The 21,542-nt window shown below is 39.3% G+C and overlaps 1 protein-coding gene across 1 annotated transcript in view; it reads right to left on the bottom strand.

The window, feature by feature from the left end:
• IQCM (IQ motif containing M) overlaps positions 1 to 21,542 on the bottom strand; it is a 246,894-nt gene that overhangs the window by 148,671 nt on the left and 76,681 nt on the right. The window contains exons 6-7 of the mRNA XM_037058235.1: positions 6,785 to 6,894; positions 3,862 to 3,870 (exon numbers count right to left, since the gene is read on the bottom strand). Coding sequence (XP_036914130.1) covers positions 3,862 to 3,870; positions 6,785 to 6,894 — 119 coding nt within the window. The remainder of the gene's footprint in view (positions 1 to 3,861; positions 3,871 to 6,784; positions 6,895 to 21,542) is intronic.

The raw sequence follows: 21,542 nt of genomic DNA, 5'->3' as shown, positions 1-21,542 counted from the left end.
GGTGTTGCCTTTGAGTAGCTCTATATTTCTTATTCCAAATCATTCTAACATCTCATTAACTTAAATGTGTATAACTGAAGAAGAAACATTGCATCTAATCCATCTATCATTTCATGAATATGCTTGACTTGTTCAACTTTTTCTAATTATTAAAAAATCAAATTGCAACAAATATAAATCAATATTATATCAACAGACATAGCAATATCCAAAGCCTGTGACCATGACCTTGAATACCAGCACTTTCTATGACCACTTACTATTGCTACTAAAGTTTTCATTCATATTTATATCCATGTTTGGCGCATTTTATTTGATGAAAACAAGCTAATTAGTACTGAACCTTTCCTAGTTCATACATTTATTCCTAAGAATATTTAAAGGGAAGTCAAGTGAGACATGTTCTGTAACAGATGTTTGCCTTTTTTGGCTGCCTTTTTTTAAAAAAATATTTTATTTATTTATCTTTAGAGGGGAAGGGAAGGAGAGAGGAAGAGAAACATCAATGTATGGTTGCTTCTCGTGCATCCCCTGCTCAGAACTGGCCCCTGTTTTGGCCGCCTTTTTACAGCTTGTTCTCTTTCATAACTTTTTAAGAAATTTAGTTAATGTTCCCTTTACTGGAGAACAAGTGTACCTAACTTCCCAGGAGGTTGGGAAAGGCAGGTCTCCCCAGGGCAGGCACTGTCTGTTTCCCCCCTTAACCTGATGTCTACTCAGATGCTCTCTCTGAGTTCACCTTGTCATTCCTTCATCCAGGTTTTGGCAACGATCACACTCCAGCTTATCTCAGAAAGAATGCACGTTGACCGGCAACTGTAGGACTAGAACTATTTTGGGCACTATCACTAATGCCGATGGACCTCGTACCCCTCATACATCTTTCTCCCAGGAGAATATCTCAGAATAAAGCGTCAATATGACTGAGAAAATTTGGTTGAGTCTTTTGGCTTCCACAGTAAAGAAAGAGAATGAAGTAACTTCCAAAAGTAAAAATTCATTGGTTTTTTATAGTAAAAGAAATGAGAAGTATAGATTTTTCTCTATATAGGTAAGTTAATCCAAAAATACAAATTTAAAATTATCCTATTTTTAACCTAATCCTCCACTTTTAAATATTATTTACTGGGGGTGGGATTGTGATGTCATCAAGTGGTAAATCTAAGTAATATTACATCCATATCTTTCATTCATCAAAATTGCTTTCTTTCAAAACATCGTAAGAATGTTGAATATAAGCTTTGACTAATTTCTTCTGACTATACATATTAACCTATTTATTGCTAAATTTTACATGGAGTACCTCTTTCATTCTTCCCAATAAGTATCTTAACTAGGACAAGAGTAAAGAATTTTTATCTATAGTTGAAAAGGTAAAGAGCCCTGGCTGGTGCACCTCCGTGGATTGAGCACGGGCCTACAAACCACACAATTGCGGTTCGATTCCCAGTCAGGGCACATGCTTGGATTGCAGGCCAGTTCCCAGCAGGAGACTCATGAGAGGCAACCATACATTGATATTTCTCTCCTTCCCTTCCCCTCTAAAGATAAATAAATAAATAAAATCTTTTTTAAAAAAGTAAAGAGGATAAGATATTGTGATGTGAAAAAAAGACATGAGCAAAGATGCTTTATATATTACATTCTAATTTATTTATTGTGTTACATAATAAAACCTTTCAAGTCACTGCACACCTTCTTCTGAATTTATAATTTAGTAAAGAATCACAAAATATATATGTGTGTATATATATACATTCAAGTTAAATATATATGTAAAGTTAAAAAATATATATATCCTTCAATTCTTACATTTTCTTTTACCCAAGTAGCTCAAATTTTCCAGAGAAAACTAAGAAATTTTATGTTAAAATCTAATCAACCCATTTTATGGTTAAATTAAGGAGATAAAAAGAATAATATATTTGTAAAGTTTCAATTTTTAAAAATATTTTTCTATAAAATGAATGAAAATTTTTGATTTGTTAATCAGATGAAGTTATAAATGTGTTTTAAAAACACTTGACCAGTGACTTGCTTTCTTCTCTCTTCCACAGATCTTGTTCCTCTTGAGGGGGAGGTGAGGAAGGAAGCCAAATGCCCAGAGGACTCACAGCGTGTTTCTGAAACACCAAACAATTTCTGATGCAACCAACTATTAAACCGAATTCTATTTGCTTGTAATCTCTTACTTGCCAGTGCCCAGATTAGGCAAATTCTTTTCAAGCAGGGCTAAGAAGATAAACTGATCCAAGGTCTTCCTCCAAGGCACTCTGGGATGAGGGAAACTGAGTCAGATTTTGCCATTTTTCTCTTGCACACTGGACTTTTGTCCCACTGGGCTTCTTTCAGTTCCTGGGATGCGTGCTGCTCCCTTCCCCCTCTACCCACTGAGCCCTGCCACCTGCCACCACAGCCATGCATGCTGACAGCCTGCTCAGGCATTCCCCTGCTTGTCATCTCTTCCCCAGGCTAGCTAATCGAATCGACAAATGGCCCAGCCCCTCAGCGAACCCTTCCTGACAACGAGAATCACGGCAACACGGGAAAGTCACCTCTCATTGAAGAGAGCCTTGCCTTATGGACAACTAATGAGTAAAAGTTACTGTACTCTCTCCTATGCTTTGAAATATTAGCTGGAAGTTCACTTATTCAAACTTCTATCAATATTTGTTTTTATCTTATTTTTAAAAGCATATTTTAATGCACTGATAAATACATTAATTTTTACATCTCAGATTTTAATGAATATTGGAGTTTTTTCCTATAACTACAGTCCTCCAGGTCATGGGTTTCAAGATTGCTTTATAAGTTATTTTTTTAATACTTTATTTATTTATCTTTAGAGGGAAAGGGAAGGAGAGAGGGAGAGAAATGTCAATGTATGGTTGCCTCTGCCGAGGACACACAATGTATCATGAGTCCCCTTCTGGGAACTGGCCTGCAGCCCAGGCATGTGCCCTGACTGGAAATCGAACCACGATCCTCTGGTTCGCAGGCCCGTGCTCAATCCACTGAGCTACACCAACCAGGGCTGCTTTATAAGTAATAATGAAGTCAGAAAACCTTTTTAAGGAAGAGTTATGAAAGCAAATTGTGATAAAAAGTTGGAGATGGTGGTCTTCCCTATCTTATGGCAATGTAATATTATATTTTTATGTTACATGAAGGATTATGCTCACAAGTGCTCACTTCTCTTGGATAAATATTACCTTTTGAGATAATTAAGGCTATAAATATCTCAGTACTTCAGAAACCATAAAAAGTAGCATTAGTAACTTCAGGATACAGTTTCTTTAACTTCACATAGAGAAGTTTTAGAGGGCTATATGCTATTGCTTTAAATAATTGGAAACTTTTATATAATTCTAATATAATAAGACCACAGTTGCAGAAATGAAACATTATAGCTAAAGACATATAACATTAAATTATTATTTAGTTAGAGCTAAAAATGTGTAAGCATATAAAATACATTAAAAAGAAAGCAAAAACTTCAGGCTTCAAAGGGAAAGTGTCTTTTTTAGCCTACAGAAAGCACACAGTAACTTTTCTATATGAGCAAATTAAAATGTTGATAACGGCAGCTAAGCTATATTGTGTTTTGAAAGCAGATATTTTTTCTCCTCTTACAATCAATGGTAGGGTTTTCTGTTCCCTGTCTCTACTCTTTTTTTAACAAAGCAGGCTTCAACATTCTTAACTTTGCAAGTTACTTTTGTTTTAAGATTTTATTCATTTCCTTTTAGAGGGTAAAGGAAGGAGAGAGGGAGAGAAATATCAATGTATGGTTGCCTGTCATGTGTCCCCCACTGGGAACTGGCCTGCAACCCAGGCATGTGCCCTGACTGGGAATCAAACCACAGTCTTCTGGTTCGCAGGCCCACACTTATTCCACTGAGCTACACCAGCCAGGGCTGCAAGTTACTTTTTGTCTTGAATGATTGAACAAACCCATAGGAAGATTACTTACTACTTCCCATCTGTAAGGATGGGTATTACCAAGAAAACAGAAAATGCAATAAGTGTTGATGGGGATGTGGAGAAAGTGGAACACTTGGGTATCGCTAGTGGGAATGTAAAATGGTGTAGCCACTGTAGGAAATCACACGGTAAGTCCTCAAAATATTAAACATAGAAATGCAATATGGTTCATGTTTTTCACTTCTGGGTATAAACTCAAAAGAAGTGAAAGCAGAGACTCACACATTACTCATACACCCATGTTCACAGTCACACTATTCACCATATCCAAAAGGTGGACACAGTTCAGGTGTCCATAGACAGGTGAGTGGATGAAATGTGGTGTGTACATACTAGAGAATATTATTCAGCCTTTTTAAAAAGGAAGGAAATTCTGATACATACCACTACATGGATGATCCTTGAAGATATTATGCTAAGTGAGATACATCAGTCACAAAAGGACAAATAAAGATGATAGAGACAGAAAGTATAATGTTTGTTTGCAGGAGATGAGGGAAGGGAAGAACAGGGAATTAGTGGTTAATGAGCAGAGTTTCAGTTCACAAAGATGAAAAAGTTCTGGAGAGGGATGGTGGTGATGGTCACACAACAATGTGGGTGCACTTATGCCAATAAACCCTACGATCTGAGATGGTTAACACAGTAAATTTTATGTATATTTTACCACAATAAAAATATAACGGAGGGTTTACTTGGAACTTAGTGTTTGATTCCTTCTAGGATTGTTATTATTTTAAAGGAAAAACAAAAGGGAAATCCTTAGTGAATAAGCCAGTTAGACATTCAATGGTGAAATATTGAAATGCAGTGAGCTGCAGGGAAAAAACTTTAAAGGTTAGAAACTTATGCCTTTCCCCCACCTTTATATACTTGGTTTGCAAGAATAAGTTACAAACTTCTAACTGGACTGATGCAAAGGCCTACTAAGGCTCACCCAGTCTCCTTTTCAGTCCACTCCAAAATCTGCAGACAGGTACACATCCCCACATCACCGTCTATTATGTCAAAGTCATGGTTGGTAGCCCTTTGTACTCCTAATTTCTCACATACCAATGAATGAAGGCCCCAATGTTGCATTCAGGGCTCTCTGCAGTCAAGTCTATTCTTGTCAGATGTGTTCCCCAAAGAAATATGTTTAACATGTACTTATTTGCACAGCTAAGAGCAGTCTCCAAATTGTTAGCATAAAACCGGGCAGAGCTGGAAGGCTTAGAAGAAGCAATTCATTTTTTCACCTTTACTGGAAGATAAGAAAACAACCTTCTAGGTGTATTACTTTCGTTAAGGACATTCATGCATTAGAAATACACATCCGGTTAACTGGGGGTAACTGTCTATGCTGTGATTAATATGTTCTAAAAGTAGAAGAGTATAAAACTGTTAGAATTTTAGGAAACACAATATTCATATAATTTCTTTGTCAAAATTCTGATATTTCTTCATAATATTTGCATAATGCCCTTGCCTGAAACAGGGTTGCAATAATTTAGCTTTTGAAAGTTTACTTACAAAGAATTTAGCAACATAAGTTAAAAGGCATAATTCAAAATGTTTATAGGAAAATATAAAATTCAATTGTGTGTTTAAATGGTAGATAAAGAACTAGTCAATAGATAGAAAAATAATCATTAACTATATTTCAGTTATCTAATGGTGTTCTGGGCTGAATGTTGTTTCCTCAAATGTCACCAGCTGACGCCCTGGCACCCAACGTGACTATAGTTAGAGACAGAAACTTGAAAGAGGTAATAAGGTTAAGTGAGGTCATAAGAGTAGGACCCCAATCCAGTATGACTAGTGTCCTCATAGAAAGATGGGGAGGTACCAGGAGCACACTGGGGAAAACCCATGTGAGGGCACGGCAGGAAGGCAGCTGTCTGCACACCAAGCAGAGAGCAGACCCCGAGAAACTCGCCCTGCTGCCACCTTGATCTTGGACTTGCAGACCTCAGAACTTGGATAAGTAAATTTGTTGTTTGAGCCACCCTGTCCGTGGTGTTTTTTTATGGCAGCCCTTACCTACCAATACCATTGATGATCCCAGAAGAAAAATAATATAGTGCTATGAGCAGAGAGAAAAAGGCAGAGAAAGGATGACACAGACACATTCACACCCAGAACAGAACACATCGGGAGATGGAATAAACCCAGACACCGACACGGGCCCTGTGTCACGAAGTTATAAAATAAATAGCATGCTTCGATCTTTGAAGAAATTATTGCTAGAGATGTCAGAAATCACAAGTTTTCTCTACTATTTACCCGGAGACATCCGAGCACTTGCTCTGATGAACTGAGAAACTCAAGGTAAAGCCCTGATTCCATTTTCAAGTCACAGATTCCCGTGACCCTGTTTAGAAAGTCCTCATTGAGAAAACCATCACTATGTGGCCAGGAAATCTCCCTCGGGTTTCTGGATCCTCTAATGGTCATGCTCTTAACAAATGTCTTCGTTCGCCATTGGCCTCCATATTTTCTTGATATGCTAAGTACCATTACAAAAATAGTTGCTATCACATTTGGGGCAAACCATTGAGATGATTATGTTGGCTGTTCGTGCTCTTCAAATAAAAATGAATACACACATTCAGGAGTTAAGGTGATGAACAGAGTTATATAAGATATGATAACCAAACTAAAGCAGTGCTTCAGGAAAAAAAGATGAATTTTAATAAAGAATTATTTTAGGAATGAAATAGGTCCGTAGTAAAAATATCACATGTCATATCAAAATTAACCCAATAACTTGCCAGGAAAATGATAGTTCAACTCTATGCCCAGTTTTACCAACACTTACAGAACTGTATTCTGGAAAGGATGGTCCAGAGAAACTAGGCAAACTGGAGCCGCGAGATGAATGGAAAGACCTTCTCCACACAATTCCTCTCCAATCGTAGAATGTTTTGTCTGTTAGAAATATCATTGTAGGTTACCACACTTTATTCAGGAAAAGTACACACTGATCATACTGCTTAATATTACAGAGAGGAAAGTATATCATCTTTATGGCCCTATTATTCTGTATTAAAATCACATCTTGTCATCTAATCAGAAAGAAATGAAGTGATAGCATTGCAGAGGAGTAGACTGACTTTCTCATCCAGGAAAGCCCTCGTGCTTTTATTGAAGAAGAGTGTGCACATGAAAAATTAACGGGCTCCAGGCTCCTCCTTCTAACTCCCTCCGCTTCAAGAACAAAGGAGGCTTAAAGCAAAGTCATGTTTGTGAATGACACTTAAATAATAAAAGGAAAACTCTTTTCCTGTTCATGTAAGTTCTTTAAAAGAAAATATAAAATGATTATGAAGGAACACAAGTTTTGAAATTGCAAAGTAAATGAAATTATTAAAACTATTTAAAGTAAATAGACTGAAGAGCAAAAGTTTAGCCAGCATATACCCACGTATTTCTTTTTGCCTTGTGCCAGTTATTACATGGGATTCCTGAAGAAATGGTTTTTCTTTTTTTTTAATTTAATTTTATTTTTGAATATATTTTATTGATTATACCATTACAGTTGTTCTGTTCCCCCCTTCATTCCCCTCCACCTGCACACTCCCTCCCCCACCATTCTCCCTCCCCTTAGTGATTTGTTTATTTTCCAGGGTATGTGAATCATTTATAAAAGGGAAAAATTAAGTCCAATTCTTCCATCTCAATGAGTCAAACCACTTTCCCTTTTTTTCTAATACTTATTTACATACATACAATCTTTCCTGAAACTGTCAGTTTACTACAGTCCTCTGTGGATTGGTTAATTTTATATACATTTACAGAACATGCAAAAGTAAAAAATTCTTCCATTTCTTTGTTTTCATTTATTTACAGATCGCAAGTTAAATGTCTCCTAGGAAGTCACGTATAATATGCGACGTTATCTGAGGGACATCCTAATCAAATCACACACACACACCCTAGCCCATTTTAATTTTATGAGTATTTCTTGCATTTCAGTCAAAAAGAGTTTCTGCCCTCTATCCAAAAGGTAATATCTTTAATAGAGGCTACATAATAAGCTGCATATTTCAATCACAACTTAATATAAACAAATGAAAATTTTAGTGAAAGTAAATATTAATAATGGAAAGATTCTAGAGAACCTGAAAGTATTAGTGTCTGAGAAGAGGAGAGCAAAGGAAAAGCCATACGTGTTATACTTTGGGAGACTCTTACAAATAAGAGTTCTTAGAAGTACGCTAGTCCTCACCTTGCTTATGAAGTTTTTTTGACCAAAATGAATCACTCAGACTCACTAACACTATCCCTGGTCCATCCGCCTCCCTTAACGAACTTTTAAAATAACTGTTCTCACGTATTTTAGATAATTAGGCTCTCTTGACCACCCTCTTTTTAAATGTATAAAATCTTCCAGGGTAAGGACAATGTCTTACTTGGGACTTCTTTGGGCTTCTAGTTCATTAGCAATGTGATTAAGGTAGCGATCTAAACACTGGTGAGCAGGACTTAGCCTCAGGAGGTTAAATCTCACAAGCAAAAGAAATCTTCCTGGCCACTAAAGAGCCCAACCCAAAATGACACTAAGTGTTATACAACTTAATTTGCCAAGAGAGTCCAGAGCGTTTCAAATATCCTATCTTGTTTACCCACAAAACAGACTCATGTCGTTGAGAAGGCCATGCATTATTTTCTTCAGTCCACAGGTATCAGCCTAGAAAATACAGCTCTAACTTTCCCACTACAGGAAGCAGTGAAACCTCCACTAAAATCCTCAAGGTAATCATTCACACTCTGATGTTATGCTAATGACTCCTCCTCAGGAGCCAGGCACAGACAACATGCCACAAATTCTGGTTTATTCCTCAAAGTCAGTCGAAAGTTACAAGCTGATAGTTGGAAGGATACCAGTCATACATCAAACTAAATCTTCACAAACCCTTCACGGAATCAACAATCCAACAGACAAGGCCACAGAGAAAGAAGAACTCTGACTTCTAGGGGCGAGTGTGCGTGTGTACAAGAAAGAGAGAGAGATTGGGGGGAGGAGTGAGAATAAAATACTCTAAGGTTAAACAAACGTGGGAAAATGTAATATCAAAATTTGGAAAGGAACCAAAAGGGTTCCATCAGGTTAACAAGGAGGCATTAGCTAAATAGCTAATAATTTTGAATGTAAAAAAATTGCTAAGTAAATACCCATATTGATGTCTTCCTGTCTTTCATTTTCTCAATACTTAGCGTATTTTTGGAAAATATTATACCACAGTTCATGTTATTTTGCTGTCTTCTGCATATCTTATTTCCCTATCTAGACTTAAAAGTCTTTTACTTGCTTTGTATTCCCCCCAAAACGGAATGCAATGCTGTGCCCCAAGCATATGTTCCCTGAATGCCCCTGGGCCAACGTGGCATGGATTGTAAGGCCAATCATCGAAACTGTTGAATGAAAGGTCCCATACCATGCAACTAACACAAATATCTGAAGAAACGGAAAATCCTTAAAAATGTGGGGTTTCTTTTAGTTCTACCAAATATTATTTTTTCAATAACCAAACATTATTTTTCACCAGACCATCTTCCCTCACTTTCTAGCAGCATGATGTTCACATGGTAATAGTTTTTAAACACATTTCAGTTGGAAGTGGCTTTTATTCAAATTTATGTAGTTAACAAAGAGCCAATTATTATTCAAATTTTATTCAAATTTATTTAGTTAACAGAGAGCCAATTATTTACACAGGTGAGAGATATCTCTAAAATCTAATAAGTGTTATTATTTAAGAAACTTGAATTTCTCAGATGCTTGATTGAAAATTGATAAGATTGTATGCTACAGTGATATTGCCATGAGAATGAGGTGAGAAATAAGGAATAGTGCCCTGGCTGGTGTGGATCAGTGGATGAAGTACCAACCTACAAACCAAAGGGTCGCAGGTTTGATTCCCAGTCAGGGCACATGCCTGGGTTGCTGGCCAGGTCCCCATTGGGGGTTGCAGGAGGCAACCACACATCAATATTTCTCTCCCTCTTCTTTTCTTTCCCTTCCCCTCTCTAAAAATAAATACGTAAAATATTTTTAAAAAAGAAATAAGGCAAAGAAGAAGGAAGGAAGGAAGGGAGGGAGGGAGGGAGGGAGGAAAAATTCCTAGCTAGTTAAAATATTCACCACTTCTTTATACATTAAGTGACAAGCATTTCCTCCTTATTGCAAATGGATAGATCAGTCCAAGTCACCTTAATATCAGCTGAAGATCCAAAAGCCATAAAAGTCACACTCTTCAAATATACTGTTTCAGAAACTAAATGTTAATAAGAAATGATATGTGCAACTGCCTCACTCAGAGCTGAAAAAGCCCAAATGAAGTGTGATACGTCTTTATGAGGACATGATGGAGCCCAAGACACCACTGGCTTCTGTGGTCCACAGTCCCGAGAGCCTCTTTCATGCCAAGCTTGTTGTTTCCCTTTTATCAATTCCCTTGCAACAATTAATTCTTTAAGTTAATTGCACATGCAGTTTTAAACTATAGGTAATTATAAACAATTAATAGTTAGGAGACAGAATTAGCAGTTCTTGGTCTGATTATCTATATAATTAAAAGGGGTGGTAAACCAGAGTTGACAAATAGCATCTTAATCACTTGAATAATCAAACCCCAGAAGCCTGCTTAGGCAGCTGAATTCCATCTGTTTTATTAGTTCAAATTTTAGAATCAGTGACCGAAATGTCCATTTACATCAATTCATATTGTTCATTTAGAGTCAAAAATGAACACTATGTACTTTAAAATGATCAACTATGTACCTTCCTTCATTTGTTTATACTGAGCTGTTTCCAAAAAGATTCAGTAAAAATGTTCAGCGGGCTAACTATGTGTATCTACTGAACACCAGTTAATATTCATGGCTCCCAAATATTATGTTTTAAAAATCAGCCCTGGCTGGTGTAGCTCAGTGGATTGAGCACAGGCCTGTGAAGCAAAGGATCACTGTTCAATTCCCAGTCAGGGCACATGCCTGGGTTGCAGGCCAGTTCCCGGCGGGGGACACATGAGAGGCAACCATACATTGATGTTTCTCTCCCTCTGTCTTTCCCTTCCCCTCTCTCTGAAAATAAATAAATAAAATATATTTTAAAAAATGAAAAATAAATAAAAATCAAAGAAATGTAGATAACTCCTTTTGAACCACGTCTATTTAATATTTTAAAATGTGTGCTAAGTGACGGCAAGTGAGACGTACCTTTCATCCTTTTCCTGGCTCTGTTGAGACCAGTCGTCTGTAGATACAGAGCGAATACCATTGGGGTGGCCAAAGTCTGTTTATTTTTTTCCATAAAATAAAAGACATTTTTTATTTTGATAACTTTTTGATTTGAATATTTTGTGTATGTCGGCTCTCTCCCACTACTGGTTTCTAGTGAACAGAGACCAGGGGTACAGCTAAACATCTTCCAATGCACAGGACAGTCCCACAGCAAAGAATTATTTGGCCAAAATGTCAATGATACCAAGAAACTTTGCAAACCACTTTTGGAACGTTCCATCAGTCACAGCACCTTTTCCACACACTGCACAAATTTTTATTTTTGCTTTTCAGTTGCATTTTTACCTTTTCTTGAAATAATAAGGCACAATGTGCTGAAAATGCATACTTTTCTCCCATCTTCAATATTAAAATGGCTGCACAAAACTTCTCCAATTTTGATTTTTTTTAATGCACGCTGATATGACAGCTGTCACAATACAATCTAATGAAATTGTTTTGAATGAAGTTAAAGACAACTAAGCACTACTAGAGTCATCACATGGAAAAAACTAAATGAACATTTTGGCCAAGCCAATAAAAGCAGGATAAGTTTAATGTGAGTTAGGAAGAAAGAAGGAAAAAGAAAACATGAGAACTTTTTTCTTATTAGGATATAATACAGAACAGCGGCATAATATTTTTCTGAATTGTCAAATATCTGAACAAGTTTAGCAGATGCTTCCAAGCTAGTAGTGAACAAAAAACCCTCACAGAAAATCATGATTTCTGGCTCAATGTGGCTGGTTCCTCTCAGCTATAAGGCAGCATCCCGATAGTCCCACTGAAATACCACAACTCGAAAGGAAGAGACAGAAATCTTAAGGTCACAAAAAATTAAGTCTAACCATCCGCCAATTTGCAGATGAGGGAAAAACATTCTTTAATTAAGCTGTTCAATTGAGGAAAGCAATCAATGACCTTTGCATAATAATAAGACCCCCACCTGAAAGATGCTAGAAAGAGCCTTAACATCTCCCAAGGAATAAAAATAAAGAAAAGAATAACAAAAGAGAAAAATGTGGATGCTGCATTTGAAGATCCACTTTCTTCTCTATACCCTCCTCTATCACAATCCACTGGACAGAACAGCTTTAAAAAAAAAAAAAAAACAGCTAGAAAAGGAAGCAATCCGGACTGGAGCAGTGCCAGCATTCAACACAGTCCTATTGTAAGGGGAGAGCTCTCTTCACAGGGTGGGACTGGCCGGTCTCGATGACAGTGCATAATGGGCATTGTAGTTTCTACATGCTGAATAGCAAAATACAATAAAGAGTGAAGGGGGGGAATTGGGAAGTCCCTTGCTCAGCAGAGCCGGACTGTCCCAGGGTGATGTTCGCAGGTCCTGGGAATTCGGTGGAGAAGTGGGTGCTGGCTCCTGCTCAGAAAATGCAGAACTAAGGAAAGGGAATAGATGCACCCAAGTGATTGTAAAACAGAACTGAGAAAAACCCACATGTCCTCTTTGTAATCCCTAGTTCTGCACACACCAATTTCTCCTTATTCAGGGCAGAGTAAACACACTGGGGCCTGTGTTAATCCTGGCCATGCTTCCTAACATTTACTGAGGACCCGGATTGTTGAATATTTTACATACATTATTCTGCACAATAACCCTAAAAGGTGGGTGCTGAGTTTATCCCAAGTTAATAGAGGAGAAAACAAAACGAAGTCGCATGCCTAAATTCAGACAGTTGGTAAGTGGCTGTAAACCCAGGTCACTGTGAATTTGAAGGACATGTGACAGTAACACAAGGGGAGAGGTCCCTGTGGTACTGAACAAACAATGGCCCCAAAGATACGCATGTCCTGACCCCTGAAACCTATAAATGTGAGCTTTTATGCCAAGAGGAATTTTGCAGATATTGATACAGGGTGCAGCTGGGGGTGGGGGGCACAAAAAAAGATTTGGAATGGTGTCCAGAACTCAAAGTGTATAGGAATATTGGAGGAAATACTTAGATGTCCTCACCACCACCCCCTCCCCGCAGGTGTCAGTTGGGGGAAGGGACGAATGGAGCAGGGCCATTGAGAGTTGTTTTGCATAGCAACAGTTTTGCAGCTGACCTCTGGAATGGTCATTTAACATATCTATAACCTTTAACTGGTTGCATAGATATGTTAAATAGCTGTGGCCAAGTTTTGGGCCAGGGAGAAGGGAGTGGCTGCTACCCAGGCTGGAACTGGGGGCTGATCCTCTGAGAGAGTGCCTGCTTGAGACCATGTGGCTTTAGCAGAGTGAAGACCCTCTCTTAGACAGGTGAGGGGGAGAGCCACGCTGTTTTGGAAAGATGTAGGCCCCTGTAGCCAGTAGGAGAGAGAGCCGTGCCGTTTCAACAGAGTTAAGACCTCCTCTTGCCCAGGTGAAAAGGGAAGACCACGCAGCTTTGCCAGAATGGAGATCCCTGCGGCCAGGTGAAGAAGAAAGACACGCGCTTTTGGTGGAGTGTGGACCCCTTCAGCTTTGGTAGAAGAGGCCCATGCAGCTTTGGGGTGCTCCCTTTGGCCGAGTGGCCTGGAAAGCAGGAAAGACTTTGACTGGAACTTGGTACAAAGCACTCTTGCCAGTGGAAGGTGCCACATGACTTTGGATTAATTGGAGATCCTGCCTAGACAGGTGACAGAGCCCACAGTGCCAGCGACCTGAAAAACGGACATGTGCTCTTTTCCTGATTTACGGTACCCGGAGTTGGGACGGTGGGGGAAGGGAGCTGTGTGTGCGTGTGTGTGTAGGTGTATACCCTTAAAGACTTTGATATTTTAATGAAGGCACTGATACAGGGTGCAGCCAAGGGGGGCCCAGAAAAGATTTGGAATGGTGTCCAGAACTCAAAGTGTACAGGAATATTGGAGGAAATATTAAGATATCCTCACCCCCCCCCCCCCCCCCCCCCCCAGGTGTGCTAGTGGGGAGAGGCCAGGGGTGCTGATATNCAACAGTTTTGCAGCTAACCTCTGGAATGGTCATTTAACATATCTATAACCTTTAACTGGTTTCATAGATATGTTAAAGAGCTGTGGCCAAGTTTTGGGCCAGGGAGAAGCGAGTGGCAGCTACCCGGGATGGGAACGGGGGCTGCTTCTCAGGGAGAGTGCCTGCTCGAGAGCCATGTGGCTTTAGCAGAGTAGCTAACCAGGCTAGAATTGGGAGCGGTTTCTCTGAGAGAGAGTGCCTGCTAGAGAGAGGCATGTGGCTTTAGCAGAGTGAGGACCCCCTCTTGGCCAGGTGAGGGGGAGAGCCACGCTGTTTTGGAAAGATGTAGACCCCTGTAGCCATGAGGAGGGAGAGCCATGCGGTTTCAGCAGAGTGCAGACCCCCTCTTGGCCAGGTGAAAGGGAAGACCACGCAGCTTTGCCAGAATGGAGATCACTGCGGCCAGGTGAAGAAGAAAGACACGCCTTTGGTGGAGTGCGGCTTTGGTAGAAGAGGCCCACGCGGCTTTGGCGTGCTCCCTTTGGCTGAGTGGCCTGGAAACCAGGAGAGACTTTGACTGGAACTTGGTACAAAGAACTCTTGCCAGTGGAAGGTGCCGCATGACCTTGGATTAATTGGAGATCCTGCCTGGACAGGAAGGCGACACAGCTCACGTGCCAGCGACCTGAAAATGGACGTGTGCTCTTTTCCTGATTTACGGTACCCGGAGTTGGGACAGTGGGAGAAGGGAGTGCTGTGTGTGTGTGTGTAGGTGTATACCCTTAAAGACTTTAATATTTTAAGGAAGGCATTAGGCCTGAATAGCATTAAATAAACATTTTGTTTCCTTTTCACAAATGTCTGGCATTGAGAGATGTCTTTCCAATTGGCAGCGGACAGAAGAGCCCTATAGATATTAGTGTATCGTCCTTAGGAGGGGCCCCTGTTTTCTGTAGCAGTTTTTGGCGTCCCTCGGTGGGCCAAGTACTGCCCCCCCCCTCGGACCCTTGTTCGGTAACAGCATTATGCCTAAATAGCATTAAATAAACATTTTGTTTCCTTTTCACAAATCTCTGGCATTGAGAGATGTCTTTCCAATTGGCGGCTGACAGAAGAGCCCTATAGATATTAGTGTACCGTCCTTAGGAGGGGCCCCTGTTTTCTGTAGCAGTTTTTGGCGTCCCTCGGTGGACCAAGTATTGCCCCTCCCTTGTTCAGTAACAATATGATTAAAGTACGAATCATCAACGATCCAGGTTGGTCTACACGGACTCATAAGTACCCTCCCATGAGACTTCCCTGTAGAAGAGGAGGCAATCTGATGACAGAAGAGCGAGACTGGAGGGAACTGGGGAAGAGATCACCAGCAAAGAAACACAAGCAGGGTCCGGAAGCTAGAAAAGGTGAAAACAAACGGACAAACCCAGACCCTTCCTGACGTGCAAGAAGGATTCAGTTCTGCAGTTCGGGTATCTTGACTTAGTCCAGTGAAATTGATTTTGGATCTCTGGCCTCTAGAACTATAAGAGAGTAAATCTGTGTTGTTTCAAACTATGAAGTTTGTGATAAATTGTTAAGAGAGTAGCCCTGGGAAACTAATACAGTTTTCAATCCTGAAAATTTAGTGAAAGACTTTTAAGCCTTAAAATATTCTACTAGCCCTGGCTGGTGTAGCTCAGTGGATTGAGCATGGGCCTGCGAACCAGAGGATTGTGGTTCGATTCCCAGTCAGGGCACATGCCTGGGTTGCAGGCTGGTTCCCTGCAGGCCAACGCCCAACAGGGGATGCATGAAAGGCAACCATACATTGATGTTTCTGTCCCTCTCCTTCCCATCTAAAGATAAATAAATAAATAAATAAAATTTAAAGAAGAAGAAAAGAAGAAAATTTAAAAAAAAATATTCTACTAGACCCAGAAAAAAATTTAGAAATGTGCTGGCATTCTCACTGCATTATAACAAAACAACTCTTTAAAATAGAAGACAAAAGCAATGAGGAGAAAATAAACTACAACATTAAAAAGTAGTGTTTATAAGGTAAATAAAAATTGAAATGAGAGCTTTTAAAAAGGCAGAAATATAAGAAAACCAAATACAGAGTGGCAAAATTAAAATGTACTTCAGAATTGTAGGGATGTCATAGACAGTACAGAATATCAAATGACTGGATTTGGCAAGCAGTCCTAACACGCAGAAGAAAAGTGTCCAAAGATGAGAATCACAACAGAGAAGATTATAGATTAAAGAGGAGAAAAGAATAAATATCTGTCAAAGGAGTCACACACATTACTGAGAATGAGACCAGAACAACCAGAATTAAAGCAAACATACACGATTGAATAATAATTTCCTGAGCTGAAAAAATATGTGCATCTTTTGGGGGTTCATTGTTTTTTAGGAAAAAATTAATTCAAAGAGATTTGTATGCAAGTACATTCTTCAAAATCACAGGAATAAGAAAATGTAAACTATAGGAATACAAAAATATTCACACATATTTAGAAAGAAAACATTTCAAAGGTGTAAAACTATGTTTGTTCCCAAATTTCTTCTAAGTAACAGCCAAAGAACCAATAATAGTAGAGTACCACAAACCAAATATCCAGGAAAAGTTGTGAAACTTTTCACAACTTTCGTGAAAAAGTTGTAACCAAACTGTCTTCCATGTATAAAGCTCAGAAAAAAAAAAGGCATTCTCAAATATACCAACACCCTGAAAATCTCAGAAAAAAATCTCAATTTTTGTTTTTTGTTTAGACAAATAAACACTTATTTGAAGAGCAAGACATGAATCAAAATTAAGGATGAGAGAATTGAGAAGTCACAGTGTAAGAGCCGATGCCCCAGTAACCAGTGTACACAACTCTGGTAGAATCACATGTTGTCACCTGGAGTCCACAGTCAGGACTTAAAACTTACTCCTGCTTTTCCTCACAGTTTCTTTTCTGCTTATTCTACTTTACCAGGAACCAAACAAATTGTTTACTAGAGTATAGACTTGAACTCACAGTTTAAAGGAAAAATAGCCTTTCAAACGAAATCTTAGTCTACGACGATCCAAAACAAGAACCGATAACTGATGTCTGTCATACACTTACAATGGCTAAATGCTTGGAACATGTACCCAGAGACCCAGTAAACAAGACAAGAATAACAGAACAATACAACGGCTATTCCATTTTCACAGAACCTAAAGAATGACTTTTCTCCTTTTTAAAAATTAACACTGAATCACCTGAATCATGACATGTTTTGCATCACAGAAACCACCTCTGAGGGCTGCTATATTGTGTAACAACAACGATGACAATGACAACAACAACAAAAATGCACACACGTACACATACACACACACACAGAGAGAAAATAGATTGTAGGAAATACACCAGAATTGACCAGCAAGTATCTCTGGGTGTGGAATACTACAGGGTTGTCCTTTTTGGGGGATAGTGCTCTGCATTTTCCGAGTTTTCTACAAATAATGACTAATTACATTTTAGAGAAAAGCATATTGAAAGTAGGCTAGATAACTTTAGGTAAAAACAGACAACATTATGTAAAAAACTATGAGTGAAAGCAGACTCCGGAGAAAGTGTTACAGAATTTCAGGGACATGAACTTCTAGGGAGGCCTGCGATTGATTGAGACTAAATTGTCCCTTTTCTCTAAGAAGGACATTTCAAACTTATGAGAAGAAACTACTACTTAAACTCTTTTTAACATATATGCACAAATAAATGTTTTCTTTAAATTTGCCCTCAATGACCACAGAGGGTTTTTCTGGGGTGGGGGGGCGGTAGGTGGGGAGCCACAACATCTTTCAAGAGTCAAAACTTACTGTACGTTCCCCTCCCTGGGAGTCAGAGATGGTCTGCAGTGCCATAAGTAGCCTGAAAACACTTTGGTTCTCAGGCTTAGAAAGTAAAGATTCTTGATGAACTAGAGCAGGAGTCTGGATACCAGACCTGTCACAGACCTGCTTCTGCAGTGCAGAGGCGGCTAGGTGAAGACGTGACCTGACGTGACCTGAAAAGGCCTCTCGACAGCAGCTCACCTGCCATCTCAGCCAAGAAGCTCTGACAAATGCAGCCCCCGCTGGTGGCAGACTGCACACTCCCAGAGGCGCGGGCGGTGCCTGGTGCGCTGTTCTACCCTCCGCACAACCACAGTGTCTGGTGCAGAATATGTGCTAATAACTGGGAATAAATGAATTTTAAAATGAGCAGGGTTGTGCACTTTTTACAGAAGAAAATGACGTTATATGTTTATAGGCACACACACACAAAACAGCGGTCCAAGAGGAAAGTGGATATTGGGAGATGATTCATTGGAAATGTGCCACCCTCCACTCCCTCCCCCAACAAAAGAAAGTAACTAGCCTTTTTCTTTTGTCTCATATAATTCTAAATTTTTTTAAATTAATTCTTTCAGGTTTATTATATATTGATGTTTGGACCATATGAATCTCACCTATTTTAGTCAAGGTCTTGGTTCCCACACTCCTCCATGCTTGATGAAGATGAAAATTTGGGAAGTCAAGTTGTCAGTAAGACAAGTCTTTTAATATTTATATTTTTATGTAACATCAACCTTGGAGTTCCTTTCATAAGGAAATAAGCTAAAATATGCCAGAAGATTTTTTTAACAAAAATGTTTACTATAGAATTATTTATAATAATTATGCAGAAGTGAGTAAACTCTGCGAACTTGAGACTGGTTCCTTAGAAAGGCAGCCTTGCAAAGTTGACCCCTAACTGGCATCTGGGAACCTGGCAGGTAAATCGTTCCCTTCACCGATGTAATACTCTCCCTAAAAGATAAGGCTGTATCTCCATGTCTAGCCTGGGCAAACATTAGTGTTTACGAAGAAGAATATCGGAACACGATGAGCCGAGGACGCCTCTGTTACCATTCCCCAGTCAAAGCCTGGGGTGCCGTCTCTAATGAGCTTCCCCAGCACACACTTCACACAGGTCATGACTCATGGCTGGAAGCATTGAGTGCACCTGTGAGACTCACTGGAAGGGGATTTTTGCAAGCTTACTCCTGGTATGCTCTGGACTTCACCCCATGTGCCTTTTCCCTTTCTTCATTTTGATTGGTATCCTTTCACTGTGACAAACCTCAGCTGTGAGTATAGCTATATACCAAATCCCATGGATCCTCCTAGCCAATCCCTGAGCCTGGGGGTGGTCTGAGGAACCCACAGCACAATAATGTAAATATTATTTACAGCATTGGAAACAATGTAAATGTCCAGTAATGGAAGATTGGTGAAGTAAATTACGGTACATGAGTGCGCTGGTTTCTTTTATAAAAACAAGCATTTTGCTTATGAGGATTTTTACAAGATAATTGCAATACAGGACATTGAAAATATTACATACTTTATGCTTTTAATTATGAACAAAACGTCCATAAACAAAATGAGTAAATGAAAACTATACCAATATGCTGAAAGTGATAGTTTCTGGTTTGATCAAAAATTTGCCTGTATTCTATTTTTCCTTTTGCTCTGACTTGGCTGAATGTGGGGCTCACTAATCGTAATTACCTGACTTTGGAAGAAAGCTATCCTAATTGGGTCATTTTTATACCAGTCGCTGAAGGACTTGACCTATGGTTTGGGTATGAAATCAGACTTGTTGCCTGAGCTTTAGAGGGTGGGATGAGGATCCCGTTCATGAGCCTGAGACGAACACGGCTGAGGGGACCTGAGAGGATAACTGCACTGAACACGTTTGGCTCCAGCTCCACCCAGCTTGGTCTCTACACCAAATGCAAACACTGTGACACAATCAAATCTTACTTTTTAACAGTGCAAATGCTAAGGGAATGAACAGAAGCAGAGTCAGCACCTTCCCCACTTCTCTCCAAAGCAGGTGGGTAACCCCAGTGCTGAGAAACGTGGATCACAGAGTGACCGTGGGGTGAGGGGACAGCTCCCCACAATGCTGTCACACCCATGCCCCGCCACTAGAGGAAACAGTGCTGGCCACTCCCTGTCAACCATAAGGAGCCTGATGGGAGCCTTTGGCTTTCCAGAAGGTCTTTTTTTTTTTTAAGATTTTATTTATTTATCTTTAGAGGGGAAGGAGAGAGGGAGAGAAACATCAATGTATGGTTGCCTTTTGTGCGTCTCCTGCTGGTAGTTAGCCTGCAAGGAACTGGCCTGCAACCCAGGCATGTGCCCTGACTGGGAATCGAACCGCGATCGTGTGGTTTGCTGGCCTGCGCTCAATCCACTGAGCTACGCCAGCCAGGGCTCCAGAAGGTCTTTAGTGGGAGATACACGTGCTTTGTAATATAAAAGGATGATTAAAGCTTTAGTAAACGAAACCTATCTACAAAATGTTTTGTCACAAATCTTTGGTATTTTATTTATTCACAGGTCATGCACGAGCTAGAATTACTGTGTGAATTCTGGTATCAGCCAGCCTTTTGAGGAAATAAAAACAAGAACCTAATTCCCTAAGGAAGATGGTTAATTTTAGTTGTTCCCATCTGCCTTTGATGACTGGCTTGCCCAAAGATTGAAGTTCATTAATGTATCATTATCTTTACTAACAGCTCATTAAAGCAATGCATTCAAGGGAGGAAATAAGACTTTGGTGACAAAAACAAAAAGATAATTACAGGAGGGTATTTTAGCTGTGCTTATGTCTGTGTATTCATTCCAAATGTTTCACCCTACTTCATTCTATTCTCCTACTCATAGCCAAGAGACAGCTAGCTCGTCACCATATAAGAAGTAAGCCATGTATGGTTGCTTAACAAAATTACAGGTACAGTACTGTAGAGAACTAAATTAAAAATTCATGTAACTAGAGATTCACAAAGACCAAGTCCATAAAGCTACAGCAAATATCACATATAAATATAACAAACAAGATTAGTGAAATACCTAACGAACTTTTCATTATGATGATTAACAGTTAACAATTGTGGGGTTTAAGGATTAGCCAATTTCTACCTGTTCTTTTCAGTCCTGCCAATCATCATTAGAAAGGAAGCAAAGATACAACATAAATGTTTTTTTTCCTTGTTAAAGATATAACTAAAAATCCAAGTTCTGAGTGAATGATAAAAGAATCTGCATATTAATGTGTTAAATGTTATCTGCAAAGCTCGGTAACCATGTGGACCCTGTTCCCATTATTACTAATAAGTGAAAATCGACGGCATTAATAAAATACCTCACAGATGCTCTGTCTTCTTACTCCTACACATCCACAGATCAAATTCAACAAAATTTGGTTCTTTTCAGAAACATAATAGGTATGACATAGCAGCAACTTTCAGAATAACTGAGGACAAAATTAAGTGTATTTATTCATTTACCCTACTTGTTCTGCTACCTACTATGTCCAAACGTGAA

The sequence above is a fragment of the Sturnira hondurensis genome, unplaced genomic scaffold (assembly GCF_014824575.4).
Source record: "Sturnira hondurensis isolate 20B ecotype Veracruz unplaced genomic scaffold, ASM1482457v3 Scaffold0010128, whole genome shotgun sequence".
Lineage (NCBI taxonomy): Eukaryota > Metazoa > Chordata > Mammalia > Chiroptera > Phyllostomidae > Sturnira > Sturnira hondurensis.
This window is presented reverse-complemented; position numbering and strand designations above follow the sequence as displayed.